The 23,773-nt window shown below is 46.8% G+C and overlaps 1 protein-coding gene across 2 annotated transcripts in view; it reads left to right on the forward strand.

Annotated features, from left to right (window-relative positions):
• The window catches only part of DENND1C (DENN domain containing 1C), a 652,034-nt gene that overhangs the window by 582,621 nt on the left and 45,640 nt on the right, over positions 1–23,773 (forward strand). For both annotated transcript variants that reach the window (XM_069604349.1, XM_069604348.1), the window contains one exon: positions 11,314–11,527. In XM_069604349.1, coding sequence (XP_069460450.1) covers positions 11,314–11,527 — 214 coding nt within the window. The remainder of the gene's footprint in view (positions 1–11,313; positions 11,528–23,773) is intronic.

Raw genomic sequence — 23,773 nt, forward strand, 5'->3', positions numbered from 1 at the left:
GGGAATTTTTCCCAGCTACGAGTTGTTGCATTTTATAGACTCTGGTAGATGTTGCTTTAGAATCGCACTGACGCCTGGTCTCCCCCGATATCTTTGTAGTATTTACAGTTTTCGTCTTTTCAGGTATTTTTTCGTGTTGTTTTGGCCACACATCCCAGTTTTTGGCAGATGGGTCCGCTGGTAGTTTTTCGCTCTCTTTACACATTGTAACTTTTGTTTTATTTGTGTATGAAGACAAGGATTTACTCACAATTTGTGGTTCTTCTCCATCATTTACATTTAACTCCAAGTTCGTTTCCTCTTCGTTCAGATGGACCGTCAAGTCACGAAGTGACAAATTCCCCATTGAGCCTTGCTCGTTTTGTTTGGATTTGTCAAGTTCGATTATAGTTTGTTCCATTTCTGAATTGCTGCCTACTAGGCCTTAAGGTGGCGCGTGGATAATTGCAATCTTTTCCTGAGTCGAAGCAATTGCTTTAGGAGTTTTAAACATTGATGGCGTTTTTGGGTGTTCTTTGCTTTTCTTCCCGTTTTGAAGCGTAGAGTTTGGGCTCTGATTTCTAACGGCTTGGTTTACCTTTGCACCTTTTGTTTGTAGATCCTTTGTATTTAAGGACAGAAGATGTTCTGACTGGTGGTTTTGCCTGTTTTCCCCAGGATTTCTTGGTGATTAAAGATTAAGCTTTGAGTCCCATTGTTTCTCTTTCTCCACGTTTTGTTGGTTTTGGGCAGTAATGAAGCCTTCCAAGAATGTTACTTTTGTATTCAGGGCCGAAGCAAGAGTTAAAGAATCCTTCATTGAATCGTTAATTGATTCATACAATTTTACAAAGGGTGCCAGCCCCACTGTTATGGCGGACATGATTGTTACTAAGTCTGGCTTTTTTGTTGCCGTTTCTTTGGGAAGGTGGCCCACCATGTCACTTGGTCTTCTATTCTGACTGGTTTTGAGGTGTCTTTTAGAAAGTCATTATATGAAGACTGTCTTCCAGATGGAGGGTCAGATAGAAATGTCTTTTGTCCATGCGTAACCAGCACAGGTGGAACGATTTTAGAAAGGGACTTATTCCTCAAGTCCGGTTGGGCTGGTATTGGTGACGAAGTCTTTCTTTGGTTATTTACTTTCATTTGAGGGGAAATAGTTGAGGATATTAGTACATTTTCCCCCTGTCCGGCTCTCTCCGAATGATGTGGGGGGACATCTTCATTGAGCAGATTTATTGTCTCTGTTTGTACTCCCGTTCGACATGGATTGATGCTATTTCCTTGCACATCCCTTTCATCTCGGCTGCTGGATAGTGTAGTGGTTGAACAGCCACACTGGGCCTCAATTGCACTATGAGTGGAATCCGCTATTTGTTCTCTTTGTAGCACCACTGGAGGTAATTCCAGCGGGACATCGAGCATTTCTGCATCGGAAAGTTCGGTGTCTGTTTCTGGTGTCCTCTTTGTTTGTTTAAAAAATAATTCTTTGAGTGTGTGTGGTGTCGGAAGATTTTGAAAGGTAGATTTGACTAAATCACATTTTTTTTGTTTCTGAATTGTAGCCCTTTTTAGTTGCTGGGAGCTATGCTCTAAGTGTTCCCCCAGTTCCTTTCCACTCTTGCTTAATGATGCTCTTTTTTTTTAATAGCGCCATTGCAATTTCTGTTTTCTGGGCAATGAGCTCGCCAGTTACGGCATTTTGTCTGTTTCCCTGAGTTGGTCGATTTGGGGTTGCACCCATGAACCCATTCTCAATAACAGGCAAAGGAGCCTGTTGCTGCGAGTATTGGCTTTGCCACGAGGTGGCGGCAGAGAGAAGCTCCGCGGTGGCGTCGCCAGAATCTAACACAGGCTGATGTTTGGAAACGGCAGCTTCTGCCTGTGAAAGGACTTGGTGGTCTTGGATATCTGAAACCTCGTCGAAAGTAGCGGGTGGCCCCATCACCCTCACTGATGGGGCGAAAGGGACGTGGGAGCCACCAGCAACAGCCGCCGCCGGCGCTGCAACCCGCAAGCTGAGATCAGCCGCGTGGGGTCCTACGACTCCGCTTGGCTCACTCTCACTCGCCGCAGCGGAGGCCTGCGGGGCGCCAACGGACGACGGCGGCGGGCTCGCACTGAGCGGCGAGCTCCCAACATCCAACCTTGGGTCTGTTTCAGCATGAAGGGCCACCCCTCGCTGGTCCACTGCAGCCTGGCCTCCAGGTATAATCAGGGGCGAGGGGGGGGGGGAGCTAAACTGTGTAAGTTGGGAACAGAAGGCTCGGATTGGGGAGGTAACGATGCCAGATGCGATGTTTCACAGGAAACATTAATAGAATCCTCCTCCGAGCTGTCACTCGTCGCATTCTCCAAAGTGCCGTAGGAAATGTCATTTGATGTTTTCTGAGCGGTCAAAGGGCTTACGACCTTACCGGACGCTTTTTCAAGGGGTTTTCAAGGGGGCTAAAGTTCGTTTGGATGGGGGACGCTGAGGCTCCTGAAGGTAGCGCTTTTTTCACTGGCATGGTGCCAGAGTTCGCGTTAATTCCACGGTTTTTCCTTGCCGTGTCAATTTTACGCGATTCTTTCTGCTTCTCAGGGCATAGAAATTTGCTCCTCAGTACCCTACCAGATGGACTTTTTACTTGGGGATAAAGGGTGGAAAGTTCAGAGTTATCCATAACAATTTCAGGTCTAGGAAGTAAGGGGTCCGTTTGCAAGTCCATGCCTCCTTACCTCTTAGCTTCCGTAGACTGCTTCCTTACCACCATCCACCAAACAGCCACACAACAGCCGGCGCCCTTTACTCCGTCGGGCTTAACGCCGCAAGGGTGGGCTGTGCTCCTCTAAGTACCGGCAAGGGTCACGTGACTTGACACGTGAGCGTGGGCGCCTCCTCCAGGAAGCGAGCGCGAGTTCTTGTGCACAGGAGAAAGTATTCCGCCGGCAGCAGGCGGCAAGATTGCAGGTAGGATGAAAAGCAGATGTCCCAGATAAGGAGTATGCACCGCTCGGGCGGGCTGTGCTCCTCTAAGTACCGGCAAGGGTCACGTGACTTGACACGTGAGCGTAGGCGCCTCCTCCAGGAAGCGAGCGCGAGTTCTTGTGCACAGGAGAAAGTCTTCCGCCGGCAGCAGGCGGCAAGATTGCAGGTAGGATGAAAAGCAGATGTCCCAGATAAGGAGTATGCACCGCTCGGGCGGGCTGTGCTCCTCTAAGTACCGGCAAGGGTCACGTGACTTGACACGTGAGCACGGGCGCCTCCTCCAGGAAGCGAGCGTGAGTTCTTGTGCACAGGAGAAAGTCTTCCGCCGGCAGCAGGCGGCAAGATTGCAGGTAGGATGAAAAGCAGATGTCCCAGATAAGGAGGCACATTTATTCCGTGGCAAGAGGAGTAATTAATTTGCAGAAAATGAAGGCACTGTTTCAAGAGCAATGTGTAACAGCTCGGCATTTTAGAGGCAGACCTTCCGGTCTGTTCAGTGGCGCCATCCATTCCTGTCCAATCCTGCAGCTCGTCAGAGCCTTGGGAGAAGCCCCCTGCCCCCATTGGCGCAGGAGGCAATGCTCCTGGTCCAATAAGATCATCCGCTTTCAACGATCCAATCAGGTGCTTGCCCTCCCCGGCGCTGGCGTTGCGGAGCTGCCTGCTCTGCGGCGCGTATGCATTAACACCCAGGATGCCATCTCCAACGGAAATGAGGTGGAGAGTATCCGGTTACAGGAGGCGGGGCCAGCCAATGGATGAGCTGCCTGTAGAAGGCTCATTGATAGATGAGATAGACAGGCAGGATAGAGGGCCAACGATAAATAATTTGGCGTTAGGGGCCCAGGGCCCGATAAATAGTCAAGGTACTTTATTGGGATGAGAAGTTAGAGAAATATTGCCAAAGTAAATACATGGGGGGCTTAAGGGTTACATTTTGTTCTGCAGTGAAGATTTTGTGATCATCATTTTGTGATCATTTTGCTTTTAGCCTTTTTTATCTAACGGTCCTTATTGCTTAATACACTTTTATCGATACATGTATTTTGCTATTCTCTGCTACTTCTGCTAATTGTCCAAGGAGGGAGCAGAGATCCCGTGGGGCGTGATCCTGGGAGGTAGGTTCGGAGGTCACCCCAGAAAGGAACGTTGATGGTTTTGGGGGGGCAGGAGGGGGGTTCACCCACCTTGCAATCAATCAGCCGACACACCCACCAAGACCCTATACGTCCATTTACTTCAATGGGCTCTCACCTGCCCCCCTTTCAGGTGCTGCTTGAGGTGTGGACATCTGTTTCTTCTGTGTGGTAGAGGTTGAGGCTGTCTGCTGTGGCCCTGATCAAATGAAACATTTTAAAGATGCTGTCAAGGGGACCCCAAGGTAGTGAGCCATGGGTGAGGGGTCCCTCGATGATGAATTTACACAGTGTCAATCACGGGAGGAGCCTAGAGCTACGTTTAGATGATCGTGTGCTACACAGTGTCTGCCACAAGAAGAGCAAGGAGCCCAGCTCCATGGATCATGTAGAGTCGAGTCCATGGTCAAAGGAGAGCCCTAGAGCCACCTGCGGGGTCATGGGCTACATGGTGTGATTGGTTACGCCGTGGTAACAAGACCATGTATCATGGACCTTTAGAGCTGCGCTCTGGAAGTGATATGGCTGAAGGCCCAATAAAGAGATAGATCCAAACTGAAGGATCAGCCCTCTTTTATTCCTCTCTGCATCTCTCCGTCCCTCCTCTTCCTGTCTCCTTCCTTCTTTTTCCCAGTCTCTGTTTCCCACTTAAGGTTGTCCTGTGTACAGATAGAGCATTCTCCACCCTGCTTATCGTTCTTGCAGGGGTCGGTGTTTCCTCTGCTGCTTTCCGGTGGTCGTCGTGGTATTCGTCTCGGGTCTTGCTTCCATTAGCTGTTCTCCATCTTGCGCTCCGCCCAGAGGTCTGTGTGCCAACTCCAGAACACTTACTGAGGCTAGAACTTCATGTAGGGGCACTTCTGCTAGCGTTCCAAACCCTTGTGCCGGCACAATCTCCGGCATTCACCTTGGCAGTGTTGATCAAACCCTCTGGCAGCCGTTTCCCTGAAGAAGCTATCTTGTTGATGGCTTTCCCTTTGCCTCTTGGTACGTTCTTATTTCTCACTCCCTGGTGTTCCTCCCTATTCGTCACTCCTTCTACATCACACTGGAACAGAGGTTACCCGGTTCCATGAAGTCTTCACCTCATCCTTTGTCTTGTCCGCTTGTGTGAATCCCCCTCCATGCAGCCCTTTCGCCGTATTCACTCTCCCATCTACTTCTTGTATCCTTCAGTGCCTCTTTGTAGCTCTTCTGTTGTGCTATGATCTTTGCAGCATCAATAGGTGAACCGTGGGTTATTTCTTCTGGCGCTGTCTGTGTGTGGGAATTCTCTGGAATTCTGGTGAATCGCATGGAAACATGGGAGCAAGGAAGCATGGGAGCATGGGAGCATGGAAGCATAGGAGCATGGGAGCATGGGAGCATGGGAGCATGGGAGCATGGAAGCATTGGAGCATGGGAGCATGGAAGCATGGAAGCATGGGAGCATAGGAGCATGGAAGCATGGAAGCATGGAAGCATGGGAGCATGGAAGCATTGGAGCATGGGAGCATGGAAGCATGGGAGCATAGGAGCATGGAAGCATGGAAGCATGGAAGCATTGGAGCATGGAAGCAGCAAAGCATGGGACCATGGAAGTATGGGAGCATGGAAGCATGGAAACATGGGAGCATGAAAGCATAGGAGCATGGAAGCATTGGAGCATGGAAGCTTGGAAGCATGGAGGTTTGCTATTCAGCTTTTTACTCATGCAGTTCAGGCATCTATTGCAACAGGTTTAATTCCTTCTGCTTTGAAGCACTTGCTGTTTTCTCTCTTATTGAAGAAGCCACAGCTCGGTGAGGCGCTCGCTGCCTTCCGCCACTTATCATCTCACTCCCTGTCATGCACTTATACTTTCTGAAATGTCGCGGCCTAGTATGGTAGTTCAAGGATTGTATGTTCTTCTCGCCTCTCTTCTTGTCATGCACTTCACTAGTAATGCCATCAGGCCTAGTTTGCTAGTCATTTTTGCTATCATTTGGAAACTTCAAGGCCTAAGAATGACTTTTTCCCCTTGTTCCCTTCCCGCCTTGAAGCGCTTTGAAGCACTTCACTTGTGTATTAGCGCTTTACCAATAAACAAACTATCGGCCCATGGCATTGTAGCCCAGTATGATGAAGCTCATGGAAGCAATGTGTTATCTTGCTTTCTTGAATCCTACGCTCTCCTGCATCTTTGCAATCACGTTTTCACCCTACTAGGGGTACGGAGGCAGTAATGACTTCTATTCTAGAGGATCTCGCTCTTCAGGACTGCAGAGAGGTTGGGGTTTTAATTCTCCTTGACCCCTCTGCGGCGTGTAATACAACTGATCGTAACATCTTGTTGCAGCATTTGGAACAGGCGGGAATCTCTGGCCTCCCCCTAGCCTGGCTAATCGCTTTTCTGTCAGAACGCACTCAAACTGATTCTCCGTTTCCTTTTCAATCTCTTTAGAAAGCTCTGACTTGTGGGGTCCCCCAGGGCTCCTCTCTGTCCCCTCTTCGTTTTAATCTTTACCTCCACCCTTATGCAAACCTCATTCAGCAGCGTGGGATACGGTTTTACACTTATGCTGATGAACCCCCAGATCGTGACTCTCCCCACAAGCTTCAAATCTGCCTGGCAGCAGTGGGCGAGTGGATGGCCAGACACTGGCTGTAACTTAATGGAGAAAAAACAGAGATCATGGTTAAAGTCACTGCCACTGAGCAGACGGCCCGGAACAAGGATGCCTGGACCAAGGATTCCTGGCCCGGCCCCTTGGACCTTGTCCAAAATCCAGTGACTCTGGGTGTGAAAATGTTACCTTCTGGTTCCCGGGAGCTTCAAATCTCGGCGGTTTGCAACTCAGGTTTTTTAAAGTTAAAGATCTTGAATAAAAACGTACCTTTCCTTCCGCTAGAATCTCGAGCTAAAGTTGAGGCAGCTTCTATTTTAGGGTCCATAGATTACTGCAGTGGTATCTATCTGGGCCAACCAGCCTTTCTTATTCAGAGGCTACAGCTCCTTCAAAATGCGCAAGCTAGGCGGACCTTCGGAGCTAACTGCCTGGCTCACTACCAGGGCCGCCTGCGGCAGCTGCATTGGCTTCTGGTGAGCAGTTGCGTCACTAGGCATTCCATCATGCCAGTGCCGAGTATCTTCAAGCTTAACTGACCCACTATGCCCCGTCTAGAGCTCTTAGATCAGTCTCTCAGAATCTTCTCACAGTCCCAAGATTCCGTCTCTCAAGGGCAGGTGGCCGAGCGCTTTCAGATCTGGCTCTATGTGGAATTCTCTTCCTGGGCAATTGCGGGAGATTAGCGATTATTGTGTTAAGTGTTGTTGGCGCTGCGTCTGAAAATTATATCTTGCAATGCTCCAATACCTAATGCCACTCACATGAGGCACAGCACAATTCAAAAAGTGACCTCGAATGTCTGTCTGGTCATTAGTACCAGAGATTGTTTCACGAATCCTTCATAAACTGGGCTTGCTTGAGAAGTCACTCTAGTAAGTGAGAAAGACAACTTGCTGGCTTGGCACACAAGGGGCAACAGATCTTTTAGTAGTGACTTAAGGAAGGCTTATATCTTTGATCACTTTGATTTGATTGTGTTTCAGGAGACGTGGTTGAAGGTTGCTTTTGGGGTGGATGGTTTCTCAGTTTTTCATCAATTGGCATCAGGTGGGGGGCGGGACGTCCATCTGGGGGTCTTGCTATTGCTTGTTTAAACAACGTTGTTTGTTCCTCTGACCTGCTGAGTAACAGTGATTTGGGTATTCTGGCCGTGAAGGTTGAATTGGGGTCGGAAAGTGGTAGGGCCAAATGGATAATAGTTAACACCTATTGGAATCCATGTAGCTCCACATTGTTGGACTTTCATCAATCTTTAGCAGACTTGTTTGTTCTTTGATCTGGCTGGTTTCCTTCTCATGAACTGCTCATCATGGGTGATTTAAATTCATAATGTATACGAGGGTGGGCCCCAGGGCCTCTGATCTATAAATTGCTATCAAACAACGGGGAGTCGTGGTATAATTTTTTGCGGGGATGGGATCTGTTAATGGTCAATGGTAACATTATGGGGGACATTCCCCCGCACCTACTTGGAAGAGGGAGGAAAGCTTCTCGATTATAGATGATCTTTTTCTCTCAAAGGTTTGTTCGATAGGTGGTTTCATTTTTCCATTTCCGATGGGGCCCCCAGTGATCACGACGCCCTGGAAGCTGTTTGTGATTAAAAATCAGAGTCGGCCAATGACTTTTTTGTGAACGACTTGACTCTGAATAACGGGAGGAATAGAGTGGTTAGATTCCAAAGCGGTGGGAGGGACCTTGTCAACTCACTTAGTTTGACCACTAATCGCCTGTCGGATAGGGAGGTAACTAAGTTGTGTGATCCCAATAAATTTGTAAAATGTTTGTGGTACTTCAGTCCTCCTGATGAGAGGGCTGTGTCATTGGCTGATAATCATAATCATCACTTTGACGAGCAGATCTGGAAGAAAATAAGGGAAAGGAGGAAATCATTGAGACTCCTCAGAGCAACTACAAGGGATATGCAGGTGTACACGAGGGGGGCCCGAATCCTGAAAAACTATAGGAATTGTTCCGATCCCTTAAGTCCCATCGAACACAATTAGATGGGGAATCCATGCTGAAGGCCATCTGCCTAAATAATTCATGCACTTTTTGGTCCATGATTAATTCAATGGATAGGTCCCTCAATACAGCTCAGGACGGGGTCATACAGAAACAAGCTTGGGTTGATCTGTTCTCAAAGCTTTATGGAATATCTAAACCGGTAAAGACCCAGAATGCTACCGACATAGCTTGTTCTTAAATATTTCACGAGAGGACATAAGAACACTTATAATAAAATCATCAGTGTCAAGAGAGGCAGAACACAACGGCTTGAGAAATGAGATCCTAAAATCGGATCCTGACTTATGGGTTCATGTTTTGGCAGCCCGGTTTGGCAAAATAATAAATTCGAAACAAATACCCGAGTCATGGAAAAGAGCGATTATTGTCCCTATCTATGAGAGAGGTGATCGTTTGGCTCCATCCAACTATCGCCCGATCTCTCTCTCTTAGATGCTGATGGGAAAATATTTGCGGGCCTAGTTCTGACGGACCTTGCAAATTGGGCAAAAGCAGAGGGCATTATCTCCAAACATTCAATAGGGTTTTGTGGAAGCCTCTTAACCTCTCTTAATGGTTGTGTCTTCAGTATTGTCAGCTGTGGATCCTTCTCCAAGGCCGGTCTCTCCCTTTATGGGGTGTAGATAGATCTGTCGCAAGCATTTCACACGATTAATAGGGACCGCCTGCTGGGTAAGTTAAGAGACTGGTGCTTACCAGAAAACCTGCTAGTCATATATCGAGCTGCAAAGAAACTCGGAACTGCAGGTGAGATTGAACAGGTCCGGGCAATTGTCTAGGTCTATTGGAATATAAAGCGGGTATAGCAGGGGTGATTGGTAGCACCTTTCCATTTTAATCTTTATTTATCTGACCTGGCTAAGTGGGTAAAAGAATCAGGCTTAGCAAGCCCCAAAACTGGTAGAACAAAAATCAACTGGTTGACCTACGCAGATGATGTTGTTCTATTAGACCGTAGTCAGATTGCTCTCCAAATATATGCCAAGCAGAATGATCTGAAGATCAATCCTGAGAAATCAAAAATGGTGGTCTTTAAACACCCATTAAGGGTCACTAACCCCTTTCTTTGGTTTTAGACAATCAAACTATATCAACGGCTAAAGAAGTCACATACCTAGGCTCGTTTGTTAGATTTTTTCCAACAAAAGTGCATGTGACGGCCGGCCTGGAGGCCAAAATATTGCAATGGGGTTCTCAGATGAAAAAGATCCTAAACAAGTTCTGTACATTTTCCCTCCTTCCAATCATCAGGTACTACATTGGCAAAGTAATACCAACCTTGCTCTTCAGTTTTGATACTAATCCTCAGTCGCATTTAATAGACTGGGAGAGATTGGAGGGAAAACAATGGAGGCGAGTTTTGGGTCTCCGGAATTGTGTCCCAATAGCTTGCCTAAGGTATGAGCTGGGTTTACAATTGCTGAAAGCTTGGTTGGAATGGAAGTGGGTGGATCTCAGTGTATAGGTCAATTTTGGTTCCCCCCACGCCATTCTTATATGAAGAAGTCTCTGTTTCTCTCCAGGGTTCCATCAACCAATATCTGAGTAACTTGAAAATTACATGTGTTAAAATCTTAGTAGTGTCTGAATGTTCGGAAGAGATTCTGATCCAAAACCCATTGAAAGTAAAGAAATGTATGAAAAGGATGGACTGGATTAGAACTATTGCCGCAATGAGATCGTCTAGGATTTTTGCTTCTTTAACTCCAACAAACCAAGAGCTTTTTTACCCACATCTTTGAAGAAATTTCCGGACTCGAACATTAGATCAGAGTTCTTGAGATTTTGCTTGAATCTCTTGCCCACCAATGAAATTCAACATATTAGAGGTGGAGAAGATATTGAGAATTATATTTGTCTGAGATGTAAGGTGGCGAAACGAGAATCTCTTAGGTATCTATTTGTTATCTCTCCAGGGACCTCAGAGTTGAGGGTGCAAAGGCTAGCTAGATTTGTGTGTCACAATTGGTGGCTTGATATAGATTGCTTCTGGGAAAGGCTACCCTTAGGCAACAAAGTATTCCTAACCATCGAAGTTGTTAAACAGTTGAAAGAATGGAAATTGGATGGTTTACGTCAATCAGAGGGAGGAAACAATATTAATAATATGAATGTTCTGTATAGGCGGGATAAAGGTTGGGCTATTTTATTCTCATTATGTTTACTGATTTTTTGTGTTTAGATTTCATTTTGTCCTAAATACTGATGATGTTATGTAAGTCTCTGCATTATTTTATTTTATTGATTGGCGTTTTAAAAGATTAGCGATTATCTTACCTTTCAGAAAGCTTTAAAGAAGCCATCTTTTTCAACAGGCTGTCAAGAATTATCACTATTTATTATAAATAGGATCTCTCTGTTGCCCTCCCAGCACCTAGATGCATTTGGGCTGTAGCCAACGCTTTATAAACCCGTTTACATTACATTACTGTCATTTTGGGGAGGCTCTGGGCACTGTTGTGCAGCTGCAGCTCTTGGTTTGATATATCCAGTCGGTCTCTATGAATGGCGGTGATGTTGTTGATGTGGTGTGATGTGGGGTGTTGATCATTATTTGTATGCCTATTTTCACCACACACGTTTGACGTGGATCTCTCCATGTGCCCAGTGACGTTTCAGCGTCGACAGAAGACAATCCCGAATCCGCAGACACCAGTAATGTGCAGAGTATGGAGGATCACTTTCTGGACACGGGGGAAATCGATCTACTGGGAGAGATCTTTGACACGCTGAGCATGCGGGCAACCAGCGAGAGAGGCCTTCTGTATGGCACCCAGAGCCTGGACTTCTTCAACCTCGAGGACTCCAGCTTCATCAAAAAGGTGAGAGCCTCATATTGGAATAAGTCATAATGTCTACACAAGGAGGCACTCCGTGACAAGAGGGCATGATAACAACACAAGGGAGTACTGGATAGGCCTCCCATGCCTTCTTGACTTTAGCAAGGTTAGCCAGGATCGTGGGATTCCTGGGTCCTGGTTAGGCCTCCCATGCCTTCTTGACTTTAGCAAGGTTAGCCAGGATCATCAGATTCCTGGGTCCTGGATAGGCCTCCCATGCCTTCTTGACTTTAGCAAGGTTAGCCAGGATCGTGAGATTCCTGGGTCCTGGTTAGGCCTCCCATGCCTTCTTGACTTTAGCAAGGTTAGCCAGGATCATCAGATTCCTGGGTCCTGGATAGGCCTCCCATTCCTTCTTGACTTTAGCAAGGTTAGCCAGGATTGTCTGAATCCTGGGTCCTGGATAGGCCTCCCATGCCTTCTTGACTTTAGCAAGGTTCGCCAGGATCGGGGGATTCCTGGGTCCTGGATAGGCCTCCCATGCCTTCTTGACTTTAGCAAGGTTAGCCGGGATCGTCTGGTTACTCGGTCCTGGATAGGCCTCCCATGCCTTCTTGACTTTAGCAAGGTTAGCCAGGATCGTGGGATTCCTGGGTCCTGGATAGGCCTCCCATGCCTTCTTGACTTTAGCAAGGTTAGCCGGGATCGTCTGGTTACTCGGTCCTGGATAGGCCTCCCATGCCTTCTTGACTTTAGCAAGGTTAGCCGGGATCGTCTGAATCCTGGGTCCTGGATAGGCCTCCCATGCCTTCTTGACTTTAGCAAGGTTAGCCAGGATCGTCGGGCTCCTGGGTCCTGGATAGGCCTCCCATGCCTTCTTGACTATGGCAAGGTTAGCCGGGATCGTCGGGCTCCTGGGTCCTGGAAAGGCCTCCCATGCCTTCTTGACTTTAGCAAGGTTAGCCGGGATCGTCGGGCTCCTGGGTCCTGGATAGGCCTCCCATGCCTTCTTGACTTTAGCAAGGTTAGCCGGGATCGGGGGATTCCTGGGTCCTGGTTAGACCTCCCATGCCTTCTTGACTTTAGCAAGGTTAGCCAGGATCGGGGGATTCCTGGGTCCTGGATAGGCCTCCCATCCCTTCTTGACTTTAGCAAGGTTAGCCGGGATCGTCGGGCTCCTGGGTCCTGGATTGGCCTCCCATGCCTTCTTGACTTTAGCAAGGTTAGCCAGGATCGGGGGATTCCTGGGTCCTGGATTGGCCTCCCATGCCTTCTTGACTTTAGCAAGGTTAGCCGGGATCGTCTGAATCCTGGGTCCTGGAAAGGCCTCCCATGCCTTCTTGACTATGGCAAGGTTAGCCAGGATCGTCTGAATCCTGAGTCCTGGATAGGCCTCCCATGCCTTCTTGACTTTAGCAAGGTTAGCCGGGATCGTCGGGCTCCTGGGTCCTGGATAGGCCTCCCATGCCTTCTTGACTTTAGAAAGGTTAGCCAGGATCAGGGGATTCCTGGGTCCTGGACAGGCCTCCCATGCCTTCATGACTTTAGCAAGGTTAGCCAGGGTCGTGGGATTCCTGGGTCCTGGTTAGGCCTCCCATGCCTTCTTGACTTTAGCAAGGTTAGCCAGGATCATCAGATTCCTGGGTCCTGGATAGGCCTCCCATGCCTTCTTGACTTTAGCAAGGTTAGCCAGGATTGTGGGATTCCTGGGTCCTGGTTAGGCCTCCCATGCCTTCTTGACTTTAGCAAGGTTAGCCAGGATCATCAGATTCCTGGGTCCTGGATAGGCCTCCCATGCCTTCTTGACTTTAGCAAGGTTAGCCAGGATCGTCTGAATCCTGGGTCCTGGATAGGCCTCCGATGCCTTCTTGACTTTAGCAAGGTTTGCCAGGATCGGGGGATTCCTGGGTCCTGGATAGGCCTCCCATGCCTTCTTGACATTAGCAAGGTTAGCCGGGATCGTCTGGTTACTCGGTCCTGGATAGGCCTCCCATGCCTTCTTGACTTTAGCAAGGTTAGCCAGGATCGTGGGATTCCTGGGTCCTGGATAGGCCTCCCATGCCTTCTTGACTTTAGCAAGGTTAGCCGGGATCGTCTGGTTACTCGGTCCTGGATAGGCCTCCCATGCCTTCTTGACTTTAGCAAGGTTAGCCAGGATCGTGGGATTCCTGGGTCCTGGATAGGCCTCCCATGCCTTCTTGACCTTAGCAAGGTTAGCCGGGATCGTCTGAATCCTGGGTCCTGGATAGGCCCCCCATGCCTTCTTGACTTTAGCAAGGTTAGCCGGGATCGTCGGGCTCCTGGGTCCTGGATAGGCCTCCCATGCCTTCTTGACTATGGCAAGGTTAGCCGGGATCGTCGGGCTCCTGGGTCCTGGATAGGCCTCCCATGCCTTCTTGACTTTAGCAAGGTTAGCCGGGATCGGGGGATTCCTGGGTCCTGGATACACCTCCCATGCCTTCTTGACTTTAGCAAGGTTAGCCAGGATCGGGGGATTCCTGGGTCCTGGATAGGCCTCCCATGCCTTCTTGACTTTAGCAAGGTTAGCCAGGATCGTCGGGCTCCTGGGTCCTGGATAGGCCTCCCATGCCTTCTTGACTATGGCAAGGTTAGCCGGGATCGTCGGGCTCCTGGGTCCTGGATAGGCCTCCCATGCCTTCTTTACTATGGCAAGGTTAGCCAGGATCGTCTGAATACTGAGTCCTGGATAGGCCTCCCATGCCTTCTTGACTTTTGCAAGGTTAGCCGGGATCGTCGGGCTCCTGGGTCCTGGATAGGCCTCCCATAGGTTATCCCACATGTGCACTCCATCTGCATTGCAGGCGTTGGGGTTCCACACCCCAATTCTTAGTGTGCTTCCTAGCTCCGTGCTTACAGGGTACCACAGTGACCTTGGGCATCAGCCCTCCAAGCAGTGGGAGAATCTACTTGCAAACCCGTTCCTTCTGCCTTGGCCCCTTGGGTAAATGGCCCCTTCTCAGAAAAATTATGTTCACACAGCTCTATGCCTGTTTCCTTTACAAATGTCTACAAGCAAAAGTGGACTTTCAGAAATATACTGCCCCAAACGCGTTTCAGACGATCCAACATTCTTCTTCAGGGCAATTATCCACTTTGCTATTCTTCAAAAACAATAATACATTGGTTGCCTTTTTTAGCTATGAATTCATATGAATACATCAAATTACATGGTTATAAAAGAACTACTGACCTGATTCTGAATTTCAAGTTTCTGAAATGAATTGCAAACAACTCAGTATGTTTGTTTTATGCTATTCACAAGTATCAATAGATGCGAGTCGAAACATTATCACCCGATGTCTGCGCGTTTTGCATTGGACATCTGTTTTTGTCTACTGCGCCTTAGCATGAGGAGATCGTGTTGTTCCTATTTTAATCCATATTTTGCAACAATCCTAATTGTGGTCACCTAAAAATTTAGAAAATGCTTCCCCTTGATATACCGCACTGTCAATCCCACCTACTTTTCCTGTCGGTGGTTTAACAATTGTTTCCCCTCAAAGGTCCTCCTCAAAGTGGTTTACCTCCTTTAGGTCGTTTTCCAAAACAACTTTTTTGGGAACGCCACAACCTTCTGTTTGTAAAGTTGCCAGTTCCTCCTCAGTATTACTTCCGCCTTCATCTCCACTTGTCACCACCTCCTCCTCCTACTCCGGACATTACCACCTCTTCACTACTAAGCCCCTCCTCAAAGCCCTTGATTGCTCTCTATCTCTCTACCTCTACTGCGGTCTCTCCTATGTCGACCACCTCCCCATTCTTCCTGGCTCGCCAACTGTCTTCTCCAACAACCCACTCAGATTGACTGGGTGTTATAGAGCGTTGTTCCCTCCCGCTGGGCTTTTTGAAGGACTCCACCTGTGTTCTGAAACTCGTATGGGATGGGATTTTCTGCTTCTCCAAAAGTCACCTGAGCTTACTTTACTCTCTAAGGGCTGGACCAAGGCATTAACTGGCCTGACCGCCATATTGATACCTGCGTCCCACCTTCTTATTACTGCATAGCCTTGACACAGGACACAGAACCCCTGCGTGTCCCTGCTGCTGGAAAATACCTCCACAGTCTGACTAACACCCCTGGATGTAAAAAGAAAATTACCTGCCAGTGATGTAAGTGTTCAGTTTTCTTTCTGAAGGACTGTGGGTTTCGCGAAATGGACCCGGAGGCCCTTTCAATGGGGAGAAGGCCTGCACATCCCTCTAGAGAGAGGGTAACTAGGGGATCCTTGCCATACTGACCATAGTTCCATCAACCACTGGCTTGAATAAGAATCCAGCCCCCAGTTTCCTCCCCATCACGGTCATGTCTGCATTCATAGCATACCACATCAGCTGCTATGCCTCGCTACTCCCTCCAAGCCAACCACCCCAGTAGGTCCTGGAATCGCTGCTACAATCCATCACCCATGGGAGGAAAAAGGGATTTGGACAAAACAAAAACACTACTCGGCCTATTGTGGCGATTGCTTCTGAGCGAAGGCATAAGTGCAACAGGTGCTCACTTTGGTCTCCTTAAAATGAGTACTTTACCTACTCCCTTTCCCACTGAGGGGTCTCCGCTGAAAACTCTTGACATGTTGCGCCTTCTGGCTGCTTCTGAACTTTGCTGAATAAGTTGAAAAGGCAAAAGTGATTTGATCTCAAGAACCCCTGTGATGATTCTAAGGAAAAGAATGAGAACTCCTTTTCTGTTCCTCTGGGGAGAACATTGAAGAACCTAACTAAGGAATCCCCGCCACACTCCTAATCAGGGGCGTTGCTAGGGGGGGCTAAGGGGGCTATAGCCCCGGGTCTTTTCCAGACCTAGCAACTCCCCTGCTCCTAATTCACTTTTGCTTTTGTAATACATTCTCAAAACTCCTAAGTATTAAAGTAGTGGAGACAAATACACATCGATGCCATGTTCTGCACCTCTTAAATGTATTTTCGAAGAGAGAATTCTCTTTTCAGCGCGGTTTGTTCTCGTCGAGAGGAGAGTTTCAGCCTTTCACCTGCTCCGAAGGCAGAAAACCACTGCAAGTTGCCCACGGATCTGAAGCCTGCTCGAGCGAAGCCGAGAGGGGTGTCCACCACCCCAGGGTCGGAGCCAAGGACTGAAAGGAGGTTGTGAAAGAACATGCTAGGCCCTTAAAGAGAAACCCCACACACTGCTCCATAGATGTAGCAGGCGGCGACCCCCCAGCGTAAGCTTCTCGCACCACTGCCGGTACTCACTGCTTCTTAGAAGAATAACTGCCCTCCCCCTCAACTGCAAGCTCACATCAAGCCCCACATGGAGGCTTGCTCCAGCACTTCAGCAATACTAACATCTCGACTGGTCTCAAGATCCCCCCTTTCCCTGGTGGGCCAGGGACATGAACCTATCAGTTGGGCACTGGCATTCCTCCCAGAACTGGGGTGAAGGAGTTGTGGGGTGGGGGTACGCTCCAGACCCTATCCCCCTCCACCCACCCCCTAGTGTGATTTGTGTCGGACTGCTGGTAGCCCTGGCTCTTCTGCAATGCCCGCCTTCCTCTCTTCTGGCCAGAGTTTATCAGAACCGTGACTCCCAAAATGCACATTGGCACAACCACGAAAACCAGGAAGCAGGGGAATGGAATCAACTGGGGTGTTTCCTCCCAAACAGAGATGAGACAACCAACACCCGGCCTACGAACCCCAAATGGACCCCAGGAGAATGGCGGGGCAACAAAAAATGAAATGAGTGAGAAGGAAGCGCAGGGGATCAGGGGAGAAAAAGACATTCTCACTGAACCCACTGTGAAAGGAACTCACCAGTGCATGGAGAAGGCCAAAAGCAAAACCTGCAGCCTGAGCACATGACTGCCACCCTGCAAAAGGGGGCGGGGCTAAAACCCTTCCAGAGAGCAGTCCCACTCCCCGAAGATAGCTTAGCCAGAGATTGACCAAGGTGAGCACCTTACTCGGGACACCAGTGGGAGCGGGGAGGAGTGTTGGCAGGGAGTATGCTGGTCTTTGGGTGAGGTGAGCTAGCGCAGTGGACTACCACGAGGATGGGCGATAGAGCGGAGTGCTGAGGAGTCTGGCAGTGTTTCGTGAGAGTGCAGGTAGGGTATTGTGTGTGAGAGAGTGGTACCAGTTAAGAGCAGAAAACGGTGGTCTGAAAGCGAGGAGGGAGAGAAAACTGAGGGTGGAAGAACGCTTGTGGGGAATTAGAGGGAGACTGAAGGTTAGTGATGGAGAGAGTTTATGGTAGGAGGGTGTGGAGAGAGTGGAAGAGTGAGGCAGGGGAGGGGGGTAGGCAGGGATTGTGGTAATATAAGGACACATAGGTGCAGCTTGGAGATCGAGAGGCGGAGAAGGGAGAAGAAAACGAGAGGAGTGTAGAGAGAGAAAACGAAGAGATTGGGAGAGGAGTGAAGGCAGGTAGAGAAGAGCTTGAGAAAGTAGGAACATCTCAGAGAGTGGAGATATAGAGGCGGAAAGTGTGTGTGTGTGAGGGAAGACCCTGGTGGAGAAACGGTGGTGAAATCAGTCGTCTGGCCAAAGGGAGAGAATCATTTAGAAATTCCCTAAGGGAGTTAGACAGAGAAGGCCACTGCCCTAAGGTTTCCCCATCAAGATTAGGAAGGACTTTGAGAGTAGGGAGTTACCACGGGTTAGACAACATCAGGGACGTTCTGTGGATAGGGGTGCCTGGGTTAGGGTGGAGGGAGCCCAAGGGGAGGTCGTGAGAGAGCATAGGGAGTCCCTTAGTTTAAACTATCCCAGCCTTTCCCCACTAGCCTCACATCCATTATGTTTCTGGATTTCTGATGCCATCTGTGGGACTATGGAAAGACCCCTGGCTGTTCATTTGACCCCTAGTCACAGATTATAGACACTAGGAAGAAACAGCTATAGGTGGGCTGGGCTCCGACCCCCCCCCCCCCTGGGTTGTCCCCAGAGTTAGGCTGTACACTTTGTTACACAGTGATATACATTTTCCACTCCTTAGCTCATGCAGAGATATAAATGCCAATTCCTTCCCCATGCAGTAATAAAACATTCTGTACGCCTTACCCTGCCTGTGTAGCGAGATTAATGTAAACGCCAATTTCTTCCCCATGCAGCGATAGTGATATGTATGCTGCTTCCTTTACCCAGTGCAACAACGCCACTGCACATGTCCATTGCTTCCCGCGTGCAGTGATGGTGATAGGAATGCTCTGCTTCTCACCCCGTGCAGGGATAGGGATATTAGCGCTCCATCCCTTATGCAGTGATAGCAATATTTATGCTCCATTCCATACACAGTGCAGTGATTGTGATTTTAAGGCTCTGTTCCATCCCTTGTGCAGTGATAGATATAGTAATGCTCTATTCCTTACACAGTGCAGTGATTGTGATATTAAGGCTCTGTTCCTTCCCTTGTGCAGTGATAGATATATTAATGCTCCATTCCATACACAGTGATTGTGATATTAAGGCTCTGTTCCTTCCCTTGTGCAGTGATAGATATAGTAATGCTCTATTCCTTACACAGTGCAGTGATTGTGATATTAAGGCTCTGTTCCTTCCCTTGTGCAGTGATAGATATATTAATGCTCCATTCCATACACAGTGATTGTGATATTAAGGCTCTGTTCCTTCCCTTGTGCAGTGATAGCTATAGTAATGCTCCATTCCATACACAGTGCAGTGATTGTGATATTAAGGCTCTGTTCCTTACCTTGTGCAGTGTTAGCTATATTAATGCTCCATTCCATACACAGTGATTGTGATATTAAGGCTCTGTTCCTTACCTTGTGCAGTGTTAGCTATATTAATGCTCCATTCCATACACAGTGATTGTGAAATTAAGGCTCTGTTCCTTACCGTGTGCCCCTATAGCTATATTAATGCTCCATTCCTTACACAGTGCAGTGATTGTGATGCTAAGGCTCTGTTCCTTACCTTGTGCAGTGATAGATATAGTAATGCTCCATTCCATACACAGTGCAGTGATTGTGATATTAAGGCTCTGTTCCTTACCTTGTGCCGCGATAGATATATTAATGCTCCATTCCATACACAGTGATTGTGATATTAAGGCTCTGTTCCTTCCCTTGTGCAGTGATAGATATAGTAATGCTCTATTCCTTACACAGTGCAGTGATTGTGATATTAAGGCTCTGTTCCTTCCCTTGTGCAGTGATAGATATATTAATGCTCCATTCCATACACAGTGATTGTGATATTAAGGCTCTGTTCCTTCCCTTGTGCAGTGATAGCTATAGTAATGCTCCATTCCATACACAGTGCAGTGATTGTGATATTAAGGCTCTGTTCCTTACCTTGTGCAGTGTTAGCTATATTAATGCTCCATTCCATACACAGTGATTGTGATATTAAGGCTCTGTTCCTTACCTTGTGCAGTGTTAGCTATATTAATGCTCCATTCCATACACAGTGATTGTGAAATTAAGGCTCTGTTCCTTACCGTGTGCCCCTATAGCTATATTAATGCTCCATTCCTTACACAGTGCAGTGATTGTGATGCTAAGGCTCTGTTCCTTACCTTGTGCAGTGATAGATATAGTAATGCTCCATTCCATACACAGTGCAGTGATTGTGATATTAAGGCTCTGTTCCTTACCTTGTGCCGCGATAGATATATTAATGCTCCATTCCATACACAGTGATTGTGATATTAAGGCTCTGTTCCTTCCCTTGTGCAGTGATAGATATAGTAATGCTCTATTCCTTACACAGTGCAGTGATTGTGATATTAATGCTCTGTTCCTTCCCTTGTGCAGTGATAGATATATTAATGCTCCATTCCATACACAGTGATTGTGATATTAAGGCTCTGTTCCTTCCCTTGTGCAGTGATAGATATAGTAATGCTCCATTCCATACACAGTGCAGTGATTGTGATATTAAGGCTCTGTTCCTTACTTTGTGCAGTGATAGCTATATTAATGCTCCATTCCATACACAGTGCAGTGATTGCGATATTAAGGCTCTGTTCCTTACTTTGTGCAGTGATAGCAATATTTATGCTCCATTCCATACACAGTGATTGTGATATTAAGGCTCTGTTCCTTACCTTGTGCAGTGTTAGCTATATTAATGCTCCATTCCATACACAGTGATTGTGATATTAAGGCTCTGTTCCTTACCGTGTGCCCCTATAGCTATATTAATGCTCCATTCCTTACACAGTGCAGTGATTGTGATACTAAGGCTCTGTTCCTTACCTTGTGCAGTGATAGATATAGTAATGCTCCATTCCATACACAGTGCAGTGATTGTGATATTAAGGCTCTGTTCCTTACCTTGTGCCGCGATAGATATATTAATGCTCTATTCCTTACACAGTGCAGTGATTGTGATATTAAGGCTCTGTTCCTTCCCTTGTGCAGTGATAGATATATTAATGCTCCATTCCATACACAGTGATTGTGATATTAAGGCTCTGTTCCTTCCCTTGTGCAGTGATAGATATAGTAATGCTCCATTCCATACACAGTGCAGTGATTGTGATATTAAGGCTCTGTTCCTTACTTTGTGCAGTGATAGCTATATTAATGCTCCATTCCATACACAGTGTAGTGATTGCGATATTAAGGCGCTGTTCCTTACTTTGTGCAGTGATAGCAATATGTATGCTCCATTCCATACCCAGTGATTGTGATATTAAGGCTCTGTTCTTTACCTTGTGCAGTGTTAGCTATATTAATGCACCATTCCATACGCAGTGATTGTGATATTAAGGCTCTGTTCCTTACCTTGTGCAGTGTTAGCTATATTAATGCCCCATTCCATACACAGTGATTGTGATATTAAGGCTCTGTTCCTTACCGTGTGCCCCTATAGCTATATTAATGCTCCATTCCTTACACAGTGCAGTGATTGTGATACTAAGGCTCTGTTCCTTACCTTGTGCAGTGATAGATATAGTAATGCTCCATTCCTTACACAGTGCAGTGATTGTGATATTAAGGCTCTGTTCCTTACCTTGTGCAGTGATAGATATAGTAATGCTCCATTCCATACACAGTGATTGTGATATTAAGGCTCTGTTCCTTACCTTGTGCAGTGTTAGCTATATTAATGCTCCATTCCATACACAGTGATTGTGATATTAAGGCTCTGTTCCTTAGGGTGTGCCGCTATAGCTATATTAATGCTCCATTCCTTACACAGTGCAGTGATTGTGATACTAAGGCTCTGTTCTTTACCTTGTGCAGTGATAGATATAGTAATGCTCCATTCCTTACACAGTGCAGTGATTGTGATATTAAGGCTCTGTTCCTTACCATGTGCAGTGATAGATATAGTAATGCTCCATTCCATACACAGTGATTGTGATATTAAGGCTCTGTTCCTTCCCTTGTGCAGTGATAGATATAGTAATGCTCCATTCCATACACAGTGCAGTGATTGTGATATTAAGGCTCTGTTCCTTACTTTGTGCAGTGATAGCTATATTAATGCTCCATTCCATACACAGTGTAGTGATTGCGATATTAAGGCTCTGTTCCTTACTTTGTGCAGTGATAGCAATATTTATGCTCCATTCCATACACAGTGCAGTGGTTGTGATATTAAGGCTCTGTTCCTTACCTTGTGCAGTGATAGATATAGTAATGCTCCATTCCATACACAGTGCAGTGGTTGTGGTATTAAGGCTCTGTTCCTTACCTTGTGCAGTGATAGATATATTAATGCTCCATTCCTTACACAGTGCAGTGATTGTGATATTAAGGCTCTGTTCCTTACCTTGTGCAGTGATAGATATAGTAATGCTCCATTCCTTACACAGTGCAGTGATTGTGATATTAAGGCTCTGTTCCTTATCTTGTGCAGTGATAGATATAGTAATGCTCCATTCCATACACAGTGCAGTGATTGTGATATTAAGGCTCTGTTCCTTACCTTGTGCCGCGATAGCTATATTAATGCTCCATTACATACACAGTGATTGTGATATTAAGGCTCTGTTCCTTACCTTGTGCAGTGATAGATATAGTAATGCTCCATTCCTTACACAGTGCAGTGATTGTGATATTAAGGCTCTGTTCCTTCCCTTGTGCAGTGATAGATATATTAATGCTCCATTCCATACACAGTGATTGTGATATTAAGGCTCTGGTCCTTCCGTTGTGCAGTGATAGATATAGTAATGCTCCATTCCATACACAGTGCAGTGATTGTGATATTAAGGCTCTGTTCCTTACTTTGTGCAGTGATAGCTATATTAATGCTCCATTTCATACACAGTGTAGTGATTGCGATATTAAGGCTCTGTTCCTTACTTTGTGCAGTGATAGCAATATTTATGCTCCATTCCATACACAGTGATTGTGATATTAAGGCTCTGTTCCTTACCTTGTGCAGTGTTAGCTATATTAATGCTCCATTCCATACATAGTGATTGTGATATTAAGGCTATGTTCCTTACCTTGTGCAGTGTTAGCTATATTAATGCTCCATTCCATACACAGTGATTGTGATATTAAGGCTCTGTTCCTTACCGTGTGCCCCTATAACTATATTAATGCTCCATTCCTTACACAATGCAGTGATTGTGATGCTAAGGCTCTGTTCCTTACCTTGTGCAGTGATAGATATAGTAATGCTCCATTCCTTACACAGTGCAGTGATTGTGATATTAAGGCTCTGTTCCTTACCTTGTGCAGTAATAGATATAGTAATGCTCCATTCCATACACAGTGATTGTGATATTAAGGCTCTGTTCCTTACCTTGTGCAGTGTTAGCTATATTAATGCTCCATTCCATACACAGTGATTGTGATATCAAGGCTCTGTTCCTTACCGTGTGCCGCTATAGCTATATTAATGCTCCATTCCTTACACAGTGCAGTGATTGTGATACTAAGGCTCTGTTCCTTACCTTGGTCAGTGATAGATATAGTAATGCTCCATTCCTTACACAGTGCAGTGATTGTGATATTAAGGCTCTGTTCCTTACCATGTGCAGTGATAGATATAGTAATGCTCCATTCCTTACACAGTGCAGTGATTGTGATATTAAGGCTCTGTTCCTTACCATGTGCAGTGATAGATATAGTAATGCTCCATTCCACACACAGTGCAGTGATTGTGATATTAAGGCTCTGTTCCTTCCCTTGTGCATTGATAGATATAGTAATGCTCCATTCCATACACAGTGCAGTGATTGTGATATTAAGGCTCTGTTCCTTACCTTGTGCAGTGATAGATATAGTAATGCTCCATTCCATAAAAAATGCAGTGGTTGTGGTATTAAGGCTCTGTTCCTTACCTTGTGCAGTGATAGATATATTAATGCTCCATTCC

Source organism: Ambystoma mexicanum, chromosome 3q, assembly GCF_040938575.1.
Source record: "Ambystoma mexicanum isolate Mex_15411 chromosome 3q, UKY_AmexF1_1, whole genome shotgun sequence".
In the NCBI taxonomy this organism is placed as follows: Eukaryota; Metazoa; Chordata; class Amphibia; order Caudata; family Ambystomatidae; genus Ambystoma; species Ambystoma mexicanum.